General features: G+C 35.5%; 1 protein-coding gene across 3 annotated transcripts in view; it reads right to left on the reverse strand.

The window, feature by feature from the left end:
- The window catches only part of FGF12 (fibroblast growth factor 12), a 580,493-nt gene that overhangs the window by 22,937 nt on the left and 537,631 nt on the right, over window positions 1–19,925 (reverse strand). For all 3 annotated transcript variants that reach the window (XM_021070057.1, XM_021070055.1, XM_021070056.1), the window contains one exon: window positions 1,610–1,808. In XM_021070057.1, coding sequence (XP_020925716.1) covers window positions 1,610–1,808 — 199 coding nt within the window. The remainder of the gene's footprint in view (window positions 1–1,609; window positions 1,809–19,925) is intronic.

Genomic DNA, 19,925 nt, shown 5'->3' on the forward strand with positions numbered 1-19,925 from the left:
CCAATATCTTCCTTCTGGTAGAAGTGTTAGCTCTTTCCCTATTCCCAATATCATTTCTCGCAACATGTAATATATCACTTTTTACATATACCATTGCCATTAGTAATCAAATTCCATATCTCCAAGAATATTATAAAGTTTTCTTGAGCATATAGATCTTTGTTTTTATACTTACCTATGCATTCATTTTTTTCATTCACATGTTCACTTATTCAAATGACAATGATTATTTTATATCTATGATAGGCTAAATACTATACAAGGTACAAGGAGATATGAGAAAAAAAAATAAAGCATTCTGTTCATTCAAAAAGAGACCTAATCATGGATAAGAGTGGTAAATAGGTGGATTTAACACAAAGTGATAATTTCTAGGGGAGAGAACTGTACACAATAATAAGGTGATAGAATGTTTAATTCTACTCGAAGAAAGTCAGAGAAGCCCTCAAAGAATGACTGACTCTTGAATTAGTTCTTTATAAGGACTGATAAGGATTTTCCAGGGCCATGAATGGATAGAAACTGTGGGGAGATGAGGGCAAAAAAACTATAGACCACCTCAAATAGTAAAGCTCTATTACAAAGAGTGAAAATGTAGAACGAAAGTTCTGTTTTGTGTGGTTAAAAGCACAGGGTGTGAAGGGAGGCTTGCAAGGGACTAGGAGCTTTGAATGTCACATTTCCTGCCAGTGCTTTGAACATGGTCTTGACTTAACAAATGTTTGCTGACTGTTACAGTCACATGCAGGAGGCATGGTGGACCTAACCATACCTTATAGCTATTTTGGGGGCAGCAAGACTGATTAAGTCACAGAATGGCCATGTGCTGCCTCAGTTTTCTCATTGCTTAAGGAAGCTGAACTAATGTTTTAAGTGATTATAATATGACTTTCAGAGAAGAAAGTGATGTTGGTAAATATCCAGACCAACTGCTGCTTTCTTAGTCTGTATTAAAAGCTTTACTGAATTCAGTAAATGCAGTCATCCCAAAGGTATATTCTCATCCTACTTAGGGAACAAGTTGCCAAAAATGTGTTTCCTCAGCATAAAATTATTCCGCTGATCAATCTGAAATAAGTGAATACTATATTAAATGATCGAGGGAAGGGAAGTTATAGTCTCAGTTGAGAAAGATAAAATTTAATATTGCAACATGTATTGATCACAGCAAAGAGAATATTATTTTCTTTCCTTAAGAATAGAAAAACTAATACCTTATAGTGCTAGATTTGTTCAAAAAGATGTTAGGATATAAACATGTTTCTAAATGCCTTGTGAAAACTTTAAAGCATTGTAATAGTATTATTGGTTTTTCAAGAGTGTAGCCTGAGAAATTAAATTATTGTGTACAGTAAAGAAAGAAATTACATTCCAAATGGTCACTACCATTATATTTATACTATTAAGAAGTATCTTGGCTTGATATTCAAGGAGTTTTTTCCTAAGTGCTAAGTATAATATTTTTTTGATAGGAAGAGGTACTATTGTGTTTTCTGAATCTTTTCTCTGATCTGTTGCATTAGAAGCAATCGCTACTGAGTGAAAGGACAAGAAGCTGAACTGGCATTGACACATAGATTGGGACCTAAAGAAAAGAAGCTTCTGGTACCTTCAATAGGTTTTGGTACAAAATGTGATGAGGGCTTGGTTTTCTTCACTCTGTTGCCCTTCATAATTTGACCTTCTTTATTGAGTCCCAGAAACCATGCTCGGCCTGATTCTTGCTGACGGTACAGTGTGGAAGAATAGATCACATAGTAATTTTCAAACACAGATTCCTTAAATTTGCATTCTGGAGTGAAAACATCCTGCAGAAAACAAAAAAAGAAGATACGAAAGAGAGAAAAGATTTAATGATGAATCAACAAATGTTTAAATCCAATAAGCCTGAAATGTAGGTCTTCTATTAAGAAAGAATAAGATACAATTACAAGTAATTCCTATTAGCATTTGGGTATAAAGATTTGTCATACAGGGAGTTCCTGTTGTGGCTTAGAGGGTTAAGGACCTGACGTCTCTTTGAGGATGTGGGTTTGATCCCTGACCTCTGCAGCATAGGTCATAGAGGACTCAGATCTGGCATTGCTGTGGCTGTGGAGTAGACCGCTGCAGCTCCCATTCCACCCTAGCCTGGGAACTTCCCTTTGCTGCAGGTGCAGCCCTAAAAAACAGAAAGAAGAGGAAGAAGGAAGGAAGGAAGGAAGGAAAGAAAGAGGGAAAGGAGGAAAGGAGAGAGGGAGGGAGGGAAGGAAGGAAGAGAAAAGAAAGAAGAAAGAAAGAAAAAGAGAAAAAGTTTGTCATAACAAAATGAAGAAATAAGATTTTCTTTTTTAAAAAAAAACTTACTCCTCAGAACACAACCAACTGCTCAGGCTTGAATCATTCCTTGGGCTACTATCATTCAAGACTGTGCCCAGGTCTAAACTCTGATGTTAGCATAATGTTCTGTAAATTTAAAAGAATGGCCATTGTGCCTTTTTTTGTGGCCCTTGGCATGTGAAATGTAACCCTGGGAATCAAAATATAATACAACCACAGCACGCATGGGCTCAGCAGATGTTTTTGAAAGAACTACCTTGTATGTTCACAAATCTATTAAACAGCCAAAGCTTTGTTCCATAAACTCACTAGTGTATTATGTCTTTGCTTAATGTCAGTAACTTTACTGTTTTTTTCTTTGAAAAAATTTTTTAACTCAGTAATCAAAATTTAAGGTAAAAATACCCAGGAAAAAAGAATTAGAAAAATATTACAATCACATTGTATGAACTCCAATGAAACAAAGAATAAGAGTTGTAGTTCAAAAAGAAATCTTAGGAGTTCCTGTTGTGGCTCAGCGGTAATGAACCCAACTAGTATCCAGGAGGATTCAGGTTCAATCCATGGCCTCACTCGGCAGATTAAGGATCTGGCCTGCTGTGAGCTGTCATGTAGGTCACAGACGCAGCTTGGATCTTGAGCTGCTGTGGCTGTAGTGTATGCCAGCAGCCGCAGCTCAAATTGAACCCTAGCCTGGGAACTTCCATATGCTGCAGGCGTGGCCCTAAAAAAAGGAAAAGAAAAGAAAGAAAGAACTTGCAAATTCTTCTACCTCATCTCCGTCATTTGATAAGTGAGACAACCAAAGGTTATATGATTAATTCAAAGTTAAACAACAACAAAATGACATCAGCGCCAGAACTCACATTTACTGCTTCACAATCACTGCCTCCTAAGTTCACCTTTTCTGCCTGAGTTTTTGTTTTAGTGACTTACAATGAGATTTCATAATCAATACAATAAAATCAAATCCTAACAGGTCAAATGAAAAAAAAAAAAAAAACGCATTTCATGGAAAGGAGAAATTCCTCCCCCTCAGACAGAAGCAGAAGAAAAACAAAAGTGACCGCATCTTCATCAGCTACAAGTAAATGGGAGTCCTACATGTCAGCCGTATCCACAACAGTCTCTGTCATCTTCACTATGTCCTGGAAGAAATTCTTCCCTGTAACTCTTTCAGTGAAAGGCCCCAGTGAGTTGATGCAGTTACATCTGGGTTAAGTTACTGAGGACTATGTGGGACTAAAGCTGTTGAAACTGTGTCCTTGGAGGTGATTTGTCCAGACTAATCCCTTGGCTTTATCTGCAGAGAGCTAGTGATGCACCTGTGGGGACCTATGAAGATCTTCAGGGCTAAAAGACATTGTGGAAAGAAATTTGTGATTTTAAATGGTTCAAAAATTATAGGACAAAAAAATGAGACCAAAAAAATCTGGGAAGGGGGAGTTCCCTGGTGGCCTAGCAGTTAAGGATTCAGCAGTGTCACTGCTGTCATGGGTTTGATTCCTGGCCCAGGAACTTCTGCATGTTGGGGTATGGCCAGAAAAAAATTAAGAAGGGAAATGGAAAAGTGGTTGTAGACATTAAAATAATAATAATAATAATAATAATAATAGTAATACTATTTCAATAATTACTAGATAAATAATAAAAATATGATATCAAAGAATACGCAGCAGTGTAGGTGCAGACGCAGCTCAGATCCCGCGTTGCTGTGGCTGTGGCATAAGCTGGCTGCTCTAGCTCCAATTCGACCCCTAGCCTGAAACTTCCATATGCCATGGGTGTGGCCCTAAAAAGCAAAAAAAAGGGTGGATGGAGATTCGTGTGACAACACAGATGAACCTCAAAAACATTCTGCTTAGTGAAAGAAGCCAGACACAGCAGATCACATGTTGTATGATTCAGTTTATATGAAATATCCAGAATAGGCAAATCCAGAGACAAAATTAGGTTAGTCGTGGCCAAGGGGTGAGGAGCTGGATAAATGGAAAGTGAGTGCATTTTTGGAGAAATGAAAATTCCCAGGATTAGGTAGTAGTGATGTCTGCACAACTTTGTGAAAAAGCTACTGAAGTATATAGTATAAAAACATGAATTTTATGATATGTGAATTTTATCTCAATAAAAAAGAAAGAACCAGAGAAATGAAGTGACTGGAGAAAGTGAGGCAGAGTAAATGAAACTCGTGTACATTCTTTGTCTGGCAACACAGAACTAAATTATGGTCCTGTGTGCTGGACAATGGGATCTCCTACATTCTTCTCTCATTATTATTAGGACAGAGTTTATCTATTGCCAAGTATAGGAATCAAAGTGATTCAGACCCAATGTGTAAGATAATTTTAAAGTTCTGGTTTCCTTCTAGGATGATGTTAAAAAGATCTAGAAAATGCTAAAATTCAGTATAGATTTAACTAGTTATATTTTCCTATCATACATGTAAAACCTTCTTTCTTATAAGTATACTTCACAAACATGAAAATTTGGAGACAGTTAAAGCTGATTTACTGATAGTTGAATTTGCTGTCTTTAACAAAGTAACTGAAGTCCATGACAGTGAAGTAATTGTTTTGTGAATCATAGGATGTTAGAGGCAGATTCAGATCCCAGGCTAGAATCCTGGCTCCCAGCTGCTCATTCAGTACTTTTTCCAGTGCCACATGATGCGTTCTTACTGCTTAGCTAACTTTGCTTTTGATGATCAGCTGCTGACTGGAGCCAAACCATCATAAAAACCATGTCTACTGGGTATAATTACTATGTTATCTTTTATATGTGAAAAAATAGTACTTTTATTTAGTGAACAATGAACTCCTAGGTTTCCATTTAGTTTCACCATTGTTTAAAGTCTGCTCCTAGAACAGCAAAGGTCCAGGATATTGAACAGGGTCTAAAGTCTAGGGGCCATGAGCCAGGAACAGCATTAGATATGAACTGAGCCTTGAACTTCTGAGTTGGCAAATGGGGATCCCAGATACAGTATCTAGGTAATAATCAGATAGACAAGGTTCAGTGATGCACCTAATTTGATATTTTAAAGGGGTTATGAATTCAGAAATAAGGCAACTGATAATACTTAGCCAGGGAATAACATTTTGGGAAGAAAAAATGGCAAGAGCTTAGTGTAGGCACTCCTGTGGGAGATAGGCAACCTCCTGGAAATGGAGAAGCAAATCTTAAGATCACTGAGCCGGCTTGGGCAATCATTCTAAGTGCAACCTTTACAATATGGTCACAATTTTAATTTCACTATAAAGTTGGTCATCGAAGCATTTACAATAGAATGCTGTTATCACTCTATTTGTGTAATGAGAAATTAAGAGGCCTATACTTTGGGTAGGAAAGTCAGGGTTTTGCTTTCAGGATCCATATATATTAGCTGTGGGACTTTAGATAAGTGGTTAAACTTCTTTGAATTTCATATTTTCAAGTGTAAATTAGTTAATTTAAGGAGAATAGGATGATGGGTATGGAAGCACACTGTAAACATAGAATTTTTACAAAGCCCCAATATGTTATTATTAAGTTTTTTCTTATGACAACAAAAACACAATCAATCATGTAACTAGACAGTTAATTCTGTGTTTTTGTCATAGATAATTACATCTGCCCTGGTGTCTGGGGTCCTATGCCATAAGTTAAGCTTTATACTACATAGGTTGTTCCAACTAGAGCTAAAACAAATAACATATACACATATTTTTAAAAGTCATCTTGAGCTTTTGGTAAAGAGTTGGGAAAACATATATATTCAGAAGAGGTTCTGAGGTTATAAAATGTACGTTCAGAATGACAGTAAATCTAACATGAAATGGAGAGAGACAGAATTTGAGTGATAAAATCCTAGACCATCTCAATCCAAGGCATATAATGAAAGCAGAGTAAATAACTAGTATAAGAGAAGTTTTTGTTTCTGTTTTTCCTTTTGTAAAACTAGTGAGTGGTCATATTGCATCTTATGAATAGCACTTGTTTGTATCTATAGTTCTGAGTGCTCAGTTCAATGTAGGTATATAGCGAGGCTTATGGAAACATTTGTTGATGAAATAGAAACATCCCCATACTCACATCATGTTAAGTATGTGAAATGCTAGATTTATTTTTCATATTTATTTATCTAAAATCTTTCCAATTTTTTCTTTTTTTTTTTTCTTTTTAGGGCCACACCTGTGGCATATGGAAGTTCCCGGGCTAAGGTTTGAATCAGAGCTACAGCTGCCAGCCTACGCCACAGCCACAGCAATGCCAGATCAGAACCGAGTCAGCAACCTACACTGCAGCTCATGGCAATGCCAAATCCTTAACCCATTGAGCAGGGCCAGGGCTTGAACCCATCCTCATGGATACTAGCCAGGTTCATTATTGCTGAACCACAATGGGAATGCCCTAAAATTTTAATTTATTCAACTTGAACTGACCTTGATTTCAGTAGACTGTGAATATGACTTTTGATAGCATTTTTAAACTATAGTTGATTTCCTTTGAGAATATTTTTGAAATATTTTTGAGCACTCACTTTTTTTTTAGCAGCATTTGTACAACTACAACTTGTTCTAGCATTTACAATTCCTTATATGACCAACTCTTTTTCACATTTCAAATACCTGTTCACGCTAGCCTTGTCTTGGAAAGTTAAGAGCACCAATCTATTTCAATCCAGATGATGAATGAATGCTGGAACAACACTTCAGCCCAGGACCACTGCTCAGGAACCCTTTCAGTCTCTTCCTATCCATCTGACTCTAATATACTCTCTCTAGAATTCTTTTCTCTGATGCTCAGCTTCATCTTGATCCCTCTATCCTGCATGCTCTATCTTCATCCCTCTCCAGTATCTCTTCCTGTTCTTCTCTGCTCTTGGACCACAGACATCCTATGCAGATTCTGACTTCTCCCCTCAGTCTTAGGCGTCACCATGCACAGGATGAGACCTTTCCTTCTTGGCCAGGCTTTAACTGTGCCAGTCTTGGCCCATCCCAGCCACATCTGAATGGAATTCTCCTTTAGATATAAGTACCATGAGGAACAAGGAGACAGAAATTTAGGGAATTTGATGATTATATGGATAAATGTTATTTTTTTCATGGTTGACTATCTCTGCCCTTTTAGCAAATTTAAAGTATGTAATTTAATATTGTTAACTATAATCACATTGTTGTACATTATGAGCTCTCTAGATGAATTCATCTTGGACAATTAAAACTTGGTACCCCTTAACCAACATCTCACAATTCACCTCCCCCAGGTAATCACCATTCTACTCTCTGCTTCTGAGTTTGACTGTTTTGGATTCCAAATATCTAAAAGTCCATGTATTTGTCTTTCTGCATCTGGTTTATTTCACTTAGCCTAGTATCTGCCATGTTGTAGCAAATAGCAGGACTTCCTCATTTTTAAGACTGAAATATAAATACGCACACACACATATATACACACACACATATGTATGTATATATACATACACACACACATATACACATATATATGTAAAATATCACATTTTCTTTATCATCTGCTGACAGGCACTTAAGTTGTCTCCGTATTTTAGCTACTGTGAATAATACTGAAATAAATATGGGAGTGTAGATATTTCCTCAAGATTCTGGTTTCATTTCCCATGGATATATCTCCAAGTGGGATTGCTGGATCGTAAGATAGTGTCATCACAGAAGGAAGGAAGGAAAAAAAGAAAGGAAAAAAGAAAGAAAGAGAAAGTAAAGGAAAGGAAAGAAGCAAATGAGAAAGGAGGGAGGGAAGGAGGGAGGGAGGAAGGAAGAAAGAAAACGGTAGCTATGGATATGTTGCCCACTGTGCCATGCCAGGGATCAAACCCATGCTACTGCAGAAACAATGCCCCGGATCCTCAACCCATTGTGCCATACTGGGAACTCCAGTTTGCACACTTTTCATGTGTTTGTCAATAAAAAATCCATAGTAGAAGAGTCAAAGAATGTGGTAAAGTTTAAATGACATATATTACATCTTAAAATTGTTATTTTTTCAAATCGTTTTTCCCACATAATTAGCTAACATGTGAGACATGAAAATTTTATACCAAAAACTGTCATTCATTCATAGGTTGTAGACAAATTTTGTTCATGATGAAAATATAACTCTTATGGATCACATAATTTATTCACAAAAATATTTTCCATTCCGATTCCCTATCCAGCTTGATCATTCTAGTTCTCATTTTTTATGGTAGTCCATTATATAATGCACATGTTTACATATTTTATTTATAAACAGTGCTTGTAAAACTGCCTGATTTAAAACTAACCATTTGTAATTTCCTATAATAATAATATCAAAACATAAAATGAACAGAATAGAAAAAAAATTGCCTACAACACATGAAGAAATAGATAATAAATATACTTTGGAAAACCATATGGATTCCCTAAATTTCTGGTTTATCACCCACTGACAATTTTCCAAATTGTTAAAATGATCTTTGGCAAATCAACTAACCTCTTTGAACCTCAACTTCCTCTGTTGTAAAACTGGACACATTTACTACAGACTCATGGGGCTATAAAGACCAACTTTCATATGTACAAGCTTTCCAGTACCTATAAAGACTATACAATTATTTGAAGTTATTTTTTTTTTTTGCATGGAAGATTTTGATGTCATAACTTGAAAAGCTTCTACATTTGAGAGTGACAGCTGCTTGGAACATAATTTTTAAGAAGTAAATAATGTTTATATGATTCAATCACAACCATTTTTGCTCCTTCTAGCTTTACTTGTAAAATGTACGCTTTCCAATTCCAGTAGCAGTACACAACTTGTATAATCCTATATAATTAAATGGCACCATAATTATGATTTATCTTCATCCAGTCCCCAATGCCTTCTTATTGCTCCAGCTGTAATAGTCCATGGAATGAATGTGCAGTGAATGAATGAACTCTCAATCACACTGCAGCCATTGGTCTCCTTGCCGTTTCTCAAAAATAACAAGCATAAACCATTGCAAGTCCTACACAATTGATGTCCTTTGTTATTGAAAACCTCTTCAATAGTATATTAACGTGCCTTGATCCCTCATTTCATTTAGGTCACTGCTCAAGTGTGACTATCTCAGAGACGTCCCCTGATTACCTTACATAATACAGCACCTCCTCCAGTCACTTTCTAATTCTTTACCTTGCTTTCTCCTTCATAATCTAACAGTACCTGCTTAAGCTTTATGAAGATAACTACTACAATTGTTATATCCTGTTGAAGTCTCAAAAGTTCTTGGAGTTAAAAAAAAAAACCACTCCAACAAAATAATTTGGCGAAAAAAACATGAGATCTGCATTTTTATTCCTCTATATCTCTAATTTTGGTCCATATTGGGACGGTAACTTTCCTTCTTGGGCTTCCTGTTCCCCTAAATGTAAAAAAAAAAAAGTTGTTTGTTGAACTAGGCAGTTTCAAATGCCCCTTAGACTTAAAATTTAAAAGAGTTTTATCATTCATAGTATTTTTCTTTTTTTGGTCGCATCCACAGCATGCAGAAGTTCCCGGGCCTGGGACTGAACCTGAGCCACAGCAGCGACACAAGCCACAGCAGTGACAGTGCTGACTCCTTAATTGGTAGGCAACCAGGGAACTCCAGATTCATATTACACAGTTAAATAATTTCTTGAAATTAAAGTATAAAATATAAAGTATTGTTATTTAAAAAATAGTGTTTACCTACCAAAGAGAAATGGTAGTGATATATTATTATTAAGAAAACAAAATATGAAACGTAAAAGAAAATCAACTTTGCTATTAGATTAGTAATTATGACTAATGATTCTCCCCATGAAATGCAGAAACTACTGATTTTTGAAACATATGCTACATACGAACACTCTTGTTTTGATTTTTTTTCCTTTCCAATTAGAAACCAAAATCTAAACTCTTTTTAATGTTCAAAAGCATCTCCCCTGTTTGCTATACAATCGTGTTTATTGGGTTGTGTATAAGGAAGAAAAGAATTAAAAACTTGATAATTCTTGCAAGCCAATTTACAGCCCCAAACTCCAGAGATATACAGTTCTTTTGGTTTTAACCTTTGAATAACAGGCTGTGAAACTTCTGGTTCACTAACTTCATTAGTGGCTTTTAGATGCACAGAACTTGAAAACCTTCAGAATATTAGCAGTTGCTTTGTCAACTGTGTTGTCAGACATAATGACATTAAATCAAGCAAGAGAACTACTGTTTGCCATCCTGACAAGAGGCAAGGAAAATGCTGAAGTACATTATCTCAAAGGAAGCATTAAAAAAAAAAACAAAAAAAAACTGGGTTGCTTTGACTGGAACAAGTCTAATTTTATAACTTAAAAAAAATCTGCAGATATGAGAATCTTTATCTAAATACTCTTGAGCTTGTTTTACTGGAAAACTACTGAGCTAATTTCTATAAAACTAGAGGTTCTTTGTTAACACTTTCTTTGCAAAATCCTACAAGGTAAATTTATATCATCATAAAATAATGAAAATTATAATGTACTGGAAACATAATTTTGGCAGCAGATAGAAACAAGATTCAATTCCCTGATTTTTGATTTTGGACAAGTTACTTAATTTCTCTAAAGCCAGTTTCATCATCTGTAAGTTAATCATACCTTCTTTATAAGATTGGAATCATTAAACAGTATAGGTTGCTAATATAGAATCCGGCATATTACTCACTTTCCTTACTTTCCTATTACAATTTTCAGGTGATATCTAATATCACAAATGCGAATGGGTTTGCCTGAGCAGCAAATTGAGAAAAGTCACTTTCCCTGTAGAATCCAAATACTGTGTCCTGAGTTTCTCTTCTCTGGAACAGGTTAATCAAGGCACAAGTGGGCCATTTATTTATGGAGCAAATCTAACGATGTTTTTGACATCAATCTGAGATAAGTGATGTGATTTTTAGGTTCTTAATTCTTTCTAATGAGGCATAATACCACATAGACATTTGACTTATCCTTTAGCCAGAAGCCTGCAAGTATAGAAGTGGGATGAGAAGGAGGAATTAGAAGGCCAGTGGATGAAGGAATAGGTCTTATTACAGTTCACATTATCACCAAAATTACTTCCTAAAGTCTGAATGTTCCAGAGGCAGAGAGCAGCTATTGGGGGAAGCATGCAATTCTCCATTAAAAACATAATGGTTTTTTATGAAGTGAGCCTGCACACAGTAGTAACCAAATGCCCCTCTATATTTGAGTTTGAAAATCAGGCAGGTATGTTGAATATCTTCAACACACTCATGTAAGAGGATGTGTGCCTCTGGTGCCTCAGCCTCTGTCTTCCTTTCTGGGGACAAGGATGAAATTGGAAATGTTTTCAAATTTCATGCTTCAATGTACGTCTTGTTATACTATTTGGAATGTCATTTTGAATACTCTAAAAAGCCTCAGAAATTAAGATCAGACACAGGATGCTTCAAGATAAGGAATGTTATCAGAGGTAAAAAGGAACATTTCATGATGATCAAAGGGCAGGGCATCAAGGTCCAGACATAATAATCTTACTTATGTGTGTGCCTAAGAACAGTATCTCAAAATATATGAATCGAAAAGCAAAGAAAAAAAAAGGGAGTAAAATAAATCTACAATCATAATTAAAGACTTTAATACTCATCTCCCAACAATCGTTATAACACAGCAAAACTCAATAAAGATACAGAAGAACTGAGCACTATTAAACTACTTGGCCTGATCAACACTAGAGAACATGATTCCAAATAGCAGGATGAATATTTCTGAGTATATATAGAACATTCACTAAGATAAATGTTAGCTCTTATAAAAAGTCAAAAGACTGATACCTTACAGAGAATGTTCACTGACAACCACAAAATTAAATTAGAAATTAATAAAATTAAACAACTTAAAAATCCTTGACTGTTTGGACTTAACAGAACTCATGGGCTAAGAATGAAATCACAAAGGATATCAAAAATAGTCCTAATTGAATAATAATAAAATATCAAAATGTGTGGGATGCATCCAAAGGTATACTCTTAGGAAATGGGAATAAACTCTCATATTAAAATGCATATACCTAACTTTTGACCCTCTTCTGAGGATATAACCTACATATGTAGCAGCACATGTATAAAACTGATTATGTTCAAGATTATATTCATGGTAAAGATGTTTGTAACACAGCTGCTGAAGACAATAAAGCAGCTAAATATGTATTGCCTTAGAAAGGTTTCCAAGATGCACTGTTCAATAAAAGAAGCAATCTGTAAATGTGTATATTTGTATACACCATGCTTGTTTTAAATACACACATATTCATACTGCAAACACATATTTATTTACATGCTACCATGTGTGTTCAAAATGAACATATGCACAAATAGTTATTTGCTTGTATTACATTTAGAAAGTCTCTTGAAGGATTCACACAAAGTTGGTAATACTGTTTGCCTCCTGGGAAGGGATTTGGGTGGTTGCAGAATAGATATCTAAGAAACAGACTTAATTTTCCCTATGCATGTGTTACTGCTTCAAACAATAAGTTAAGGGGGAAAAACTGTTGGTCATGTAAAATTTAAGTGCTAAATGAGGGTTCTAGCCCTCTAAAAAGTACAGCTGCTTTCATTCTTTTATATATCACTGTCCAGTTTTCCCTGGACAATTTATTAAAGAGCCTGTCTTTTTTCTATTGCATATTCTTGCCTCATCATAGGTTAACTGACCATAAGTTCATGGGTTTATTTCTTGGCTCTCTATCCTGTTCCCTTGATCTTTGAGTCTGTTTCTGTGCCTGTACCATACTGTTTTGGTTACTGTAGCTTTGTAATATAGTCTAATGCCAGGGAGCTTGATTTCTCCAGTTGTGCTCTTCTTTCTCAAGATTATTTTGGCTATTCAGGATCTTTTGTGTTTCCATACAAATTTAAAAATTTTTTGTTCTTCTTCTGTGAAAAGTGCCACTGGTACTTTGATAGGGATTGCATTCAATCTGTAGATTGCCTTAGTATAATCATTTTAACAATATTGAGTCTTCCAATCCAAGAACATAGTATATCTTACCATCTGTTTGTGTCATCTTCAATTTCTTTCATCAATGTCTTATAGCTTCTGAAGTACATTCTCAAACACCACATAACAAAAATAAACTCAAATTTGTATAAAGACCTAAATGTAAGATCAGATACTATAAAACTCCTAGAGGAAAACATAGGCAGAACACTCTTTGACATAAATCACAGCAATATTTTTTTGAATCCGTCTCTTAAAATAAAGAAATAAAAGCAAAAATAAACAAGAGGTTTGCACAGCAAAGGAAACCATTGATAAAATGAAAAGACAACCTACTAAATCGGAGAAAATATTTGCAATAATATGACTGGTAAGGAACTAATATCCAACATTCCTAAACAGCTCATACAATTCAACATAAAAAACAAACAAACAAAAAATTAAACAAAACAACCCATTTAGTAAATGGGCATAAGAATGGAATAGACATTTTTCCAAAGAAGGCAGATGGCCAATAGGAAGATGAAAAGGTGCTCAACAGCCAATTCTCAGGGAAATGCAAATCATAATCACAATGAGATATCACCTCATAGCTGTCAGAATGGCTATCAGCAAAAAGAACACAAAGAAATGTTGGCAAGGATATAGAGAAAAGCAAACTTTTATGCATTGTTGGTGGGAATGTTAACTGGCACAGCCACTATGGAAAACAGTATGGAGATTAATTTAAGAATTAAAAATAGAACTACCATATAATCCAGGGGTTCTACCCTTGGGTATCTATCTGAAGAAAACAAAAACACTAATTCTAAAAAAATACATGCACCGCTAGGTTCATAGCAGCATTATTTACAATAACCAAGATATAAAAGCAATGTAAGTGCCCATCAACAGATGAATGGATAAAGAAGATGTGTTGCTGGGGGTATAGGATGACATACGCACACTGGTATATGGAAAGGTTGGCTATTGGGGACCTGCTGTATATAGCACAGGGAACTTTACCCAATATTCTGTGGTAATTTATATGGGAAAGAATATGGAAAAGAATGGATGCAGGTATATGTATAACTGAATTACTTTCTTGTACAGAAGAAATTATCACAACATTGTAAATCAACTATGCTTCAATAAAACTTTAAAAAATTAAATTAAATTAAAAAAAGAAGACACAATATAAATATATACAAATGGAATATTACTTGGCCATAAAAGAAAGGAAATTTTACCATTTGTAGCAACATGAAGGGGCTTGGAGGACATTAGGATGAGTAAAATAAGTCAGAGAATGACAAATACTATATGATATCATTTACATGTGGATTATAAAAATTACCATAAACTAGTAAATAAAACAACAACAACAAAAGAAGTAGATTCACAGATATAGAGAGCAAACTATTGGTTACCAGTGAGGGGTGGGAAAGGGACATACAGAGTGGGGCATGGGAGATACAAACTATTTTGGTATAAGATAGGCTTAAGGATATACTGCATAACATGGGGAATATAACTAATATTTTGTGGTAAGTGTAAATGAAAAATAATTTTTAAAAATTCTATAAAAATTAACAATTAAATTTAAAAAAGAATACGGTTGCTAAAATAGTTCTATTTAAAATCTGAAAAAGCTTGGACTCTGGAATGGGAAGCATTTGACCACATAACAAGCAAAAGCCTCATGGCTATAAGGATATACTCTAAGTTTGTCTGATATCGTATAAGAGAATGGTACTTCCTATGAAAAACTACCAAAAGAAGATCAACAAAGCCCCCATTAAATAAACAGCCCCGAATGGGCTAGTTGAGTACAGGAGGGAATGAGAAGAAATCTTTCATGTTCTGGTGATTAGACCACCAAAATAACCTTGGGTTGGGTCTCTGTACAAGGAATATGAACATATATTTTTAATATATATAATACATATACATATATTTTTAAACTCATCCTTATTTGGGAGCTACTTGTTTTAAAATTTTTTTCAGCCTTTCCATGATTTGGATCAGTTCCAACATCCAGAGGACCCCAAATTTCTCCTCCAACATTACCTCCATTTCTAATCAAATCGGACATGAACATCATGGGCTTTCCAGAGGATGATGACACTTTCCCTCTAAATATGCAGTACGGGGGCCTTTATTGAGGGTGATGTGTCACTGCAGGGATGACACTGTCACTAAGGAGAAGCAACCCCAGAATTTGCTTGTGTGGCTTGCTCATTGGGTTTAAATTACACGTTCATTTAAACATCTTCTTGGCAGTGATTACAAGGCTCAGTGACTGAACCATTTCTCAGTGAGAAACTACTGTAATGGTCAATGAATGAGAAATACAGGCTGGCATGCTCTATGACCACAGAGCACCTGTGATGTAGAATTGCTATGATGATGCTGTGAGGCAGACCAGACACCACGCATCCTTTTATTAATCTGGAAAAAAAGATAAGCTTTTTTTTTTTTAAAGAAAAAAAGAGGCAAAGCAAAGGAATCCTGGTATCATGCAGGTACCCAGCAGATGTGAGCAGATCAAGACTTGAGATTATACCCCTAGCAGTACTAGAAAACCACATCTCACATCTCGCAGGTGTGTACTGCTCAGTCTCAATCAAGCCTGCACGCACCATCACACCAGTCACTTTCATTTCAACAGCCTAAAGGGTAATCTGCCAGACAAACAGTTCTGATAGAACTAAAAAGCTCAAGTTGTGGTTTGTTAAAAAAATGCCTTTGCTGCGATGCTTCTTGCTGTTATAATGAATCCTCAGAAGGATAATTCAAAGTAAACATATTCACCACTAAATAGGAATGCAGAGAGAGGGCCTGGTTCACTTTCTTGCTTTTCCTAGGTTATTGAACATAATTTATCTCTACCACGTTTCAAATATATTAGCATTCAAAGAGAGGACAGGCATACTTGTTTGGTTTCATAAAACAGAGGGAGTTCATTAGTTCTGTTCTTATGGTTCACAGAATCCTTGAAATTCCAAACTGCAAGTATGCAGTCTGACTCTCCATTTTACAGACAAAGAAGTCAAGGTCTCCAGTGGGAAGGAAACCACACAATCAAGATCATGCTGTTAGGAAACAGCAGAGTCAAGGTTGGAACACAGTGTCCAGACCAGGGATCTTCCCTCATTACGCCATAGCGCTCAGGTTACGATTTCTGCCCTTTCACAGCTAAGAATGACCAAGTGAAACAGGTTTTTACTTATAATTGGGCATATTTTCCGTTAAACAAATGACTCTGACCAATGTGCTTCACTTACTACAATAGTTCTTATCACTTTATTTACCCTATTGCAGTGAGCATACTTTGTTTTTAGCCATTTTGGTTGTAGGTACTGGGTATTTTGCTCCTATGATTTGATAAAACAGGCCTGGCAAAGCAGGAGGTAGAAGGCAAAGAAAGGTGACTTTTTTATATAAACAAGATAAAAACAGAGTAAGCCTAACTGATGGATTGAATGGGGATTGTGAATGGAAAAGAGATTATATTCTTTCAAATGGAATTGGCATCTTTGTATAAAGAGCACACTTTATATGAAAGAACAGGGGCAGGCCCACCTAATTCTGAAACTTAGCGGCCAGCCTAGCGCCTAATGGCTCCTATTAATGCACATTTTGAATTTGATTCATTTGTAATTCAGGACTCATGACTTAATCCTAGAGTAATTTTCTTTTGTACACTATAAAGTGGCAAGTCACTTATTTTCTTAGATCCAGGAAAAATGGCAGACCAATGAAATGGTTCTGCCAACATGAACATTTATTTACCTAACTTCCTCTCTGTATAGTGTTTGGTTACAAATCCATAAAAAGAAAAGCTTTAGACATATGTGGATAACGCATATTCTATATCTTTACTAGCAGACTGCTTAATCACCTCATACATATGCATCCGTCTTAATAGGTCATTTGTTATATACCTTTCCATCTCCCACAGATTCCATCACAATATTTCATTTTTGTTTCTGCTGAGCTTTCACCTGTGGCAAATCCTCCCACTATAATTGCAAATCCAAGTCTCAATTATTCTTAAAGACCTAATTCAAATTCAACTCCCTTCACAAAATCATCTTGTCATCTGAAAAATCATCTCTTCCTCTTCTGATCCCCATCAGAACAATTTATCTGTGGCTCTCAACATAAACACTATTTTTTTCATATTATGTATATCTGCAAATATGACCTTACCTAGTACGAGTTGTGATTAAATGAGTAAAGAATTTAATTTTCAGGTCACTGACTACAAAATCTCTCAATTCAATTTCTCTTCAATTTTATTTTGTGGAATGCTATTTTATCTGAAAGGTATAAAGTTTTAATTTGCATGCCCCTATCCAAGAAAGATTGGGTTAACAGATTCAAAAACAATTGAAAATGCACTAATTCGAGTCATGTCTCCTTTTCTGTTAATCCCATATTCTTTTTACCTGCCTACAACTTTAATTTCAAAGTTTGGGGTTTAATTGTTGATGAGCAGTTAGTATTTGATGGTGGTTTCCCCTGAAGTGTGCCTAATGCTCAGGGTCTTTGCTCTTTTCAGATATTTCGCAGCTTGGCATTTTCAACATTTTTTTCTTCTGAATAGAAGTGTGGATCATCAGAGATGGAGCTGCAAGGACACTTGGAATTTTTCTGTATCCTTTTATAAAAGGGAAAGACCCAACATTGAAAGCCACCCTCAACACTGATGCAGTTCTTAACTTGAAGCCAAGTGGCAAAGTGTCACAGCATCTCACCAATTTTGCTTGTATTCAGTCTGAATAGAATCTGACCATTTTCTCTAATAGAATCAGCATGCAAATTTCTAGCATTCATCTTTTGAAAAGCTGTATTTAAAACTACTGTGTGGGAGAACAGAACAATATGTGAAGGAGATATTACCCTAGACTCGACAAGTTTTAATTTCCAACATTATGAGCAATAATTTATATAGTGTATCTTTTTTTATAATTTCTCATGAACAGGTCAATAAAACTGCAAGCATGTGTTTACCTGTAGTCTCAAGTTCACTATTTTATAGGTAAATCAGCCAAGATAAGAAGAGAAAAGGAAGGCTAAGGTGAGGTTGACAAAATAGTACATTTGGTATTTAATGACTGGGTAGTCATTGAAATAATTATATAATTCATGTACTCTTTCAGCTAACATTTAAATTCTGTCCATGTTCTAATCAGTTAATGATATAGAGATTGAAAACCCTTAGAGTCAGAGTTTACAATATTGTGAGGCATAAGATGGAATGATAAAATCTCCTCTTGAGTAGGGATCTGGTTCAAGAAGAGCTTCTTGGAAGACACTATATTTGATCCTGGAAGAATGCATCAGAACTTAATAGATAGACAATGAAGGGAAAAGGGTAGGGAAGAAAATATTTTATATCCCCAATAGTCAATTTATAATATTCAATTATTCCAATAATCCTATAATCCAATAATCCAATGATCCTATAAATGAAATTTAGAATCCAAGGAGTCACCAGTGAGACAGCTTGCCCTAAAGGTTGTCAAATAGCATGAATTCTAAGAAATCTAAGCACAGAACTTCCATGCTTTGTACAACCTAACATATTTAGGAGAACACTTGTTTGGCCTTTCCAAAGGCTAATGTGGGACTACAGACTGAAACTACACTAATATTTTTCTTTAAATTTTAATTTAAGAGTTGTTTTCCAGAGATGGCACTTAACCTCCAATTAGAGAATGCCACCACTAGGTGGAGTGGTGGCAACTTGGTTGGAACAGGCTTGGGTGGGTGGACTGAGATAGGGTTATGGGTCCCAGGATTCCTATTTCTATTGCTCTTTATTTTTCTTTCAAAAATTGTATCAGACAGTTAAGAAATACACTTCAAAAATAAGCTTTGAGAAATAACCACGTGATATGCTATTTGGATTAAAACACATTTTTTGAGAGGTAGAATGAACAAAGGAAAACTCAGGGCTTTGGTATCATACACAAGGTTTCCTTGATGACTCTGGTGTTTATTACTTGGGTAAAAGTCAACAAGCTCCTTTTTTTAAACTTTTTTTTTTTTTAAATAAAGTACAGTTGATTTACAATGTTGTGCCAATTTCTAACGAGTTCCTTAAATTCTAAAAGCCTCAGCTTTCTCATATGTAAAACTTGAGTGATCATATTTATTTTCATGTTTGTTATAAGACAAGTAAAGCCATATGGGTCAGTGTGGCTTTAGAAAGAATGTAGGTAATCACTTACACAGTTATGACCCATGGCTATGTCTGACTTAATTTCAATTTTTTTCCTCAAAATTCATAAAATTCATATAATTTTACATAGACATATGATTTTTAACTTCTCATGAAAAGGCTGAAGTTCAGGCTACATTAGATCTTCACTGACCGATCTGGGAATTATTGGAGTTAAATTACCTAGACACCCCTCTCTCTACTATAGGCCGTCAGGGCTTGGGTTTGCCATCATGGATTTAGCGTAGATTTGCCTAGGACTTCAGTGTATTAATGCTAAACACACACAAAACAGCATTTTCATGAGTCAACAGCATGTAGCCCTTCTAAGCTTTCATTTTGGTTTCACAAAATCTCCTGTCCTATTGCAACTTTCTAAAAGGAGCTCTTCAGAAGTTCCCATCGTGGCTCAGTGGTTA

The sequence above is a fragment of the Sus scrofa genome, chromosome 13, assembly GCF_000003025.6.
Source record: "Sus scrofa isolate TJ Tabasco breed Duroc chromosome 13, Sscrofa11.1, whole genome shotgun sequence".
Classification (NCBI taxonomy): Eukaryota; Metazoa; Chordata; class Mammalia; order Artiodactyla; family Suidae; genus Sus; species Sus scrofa.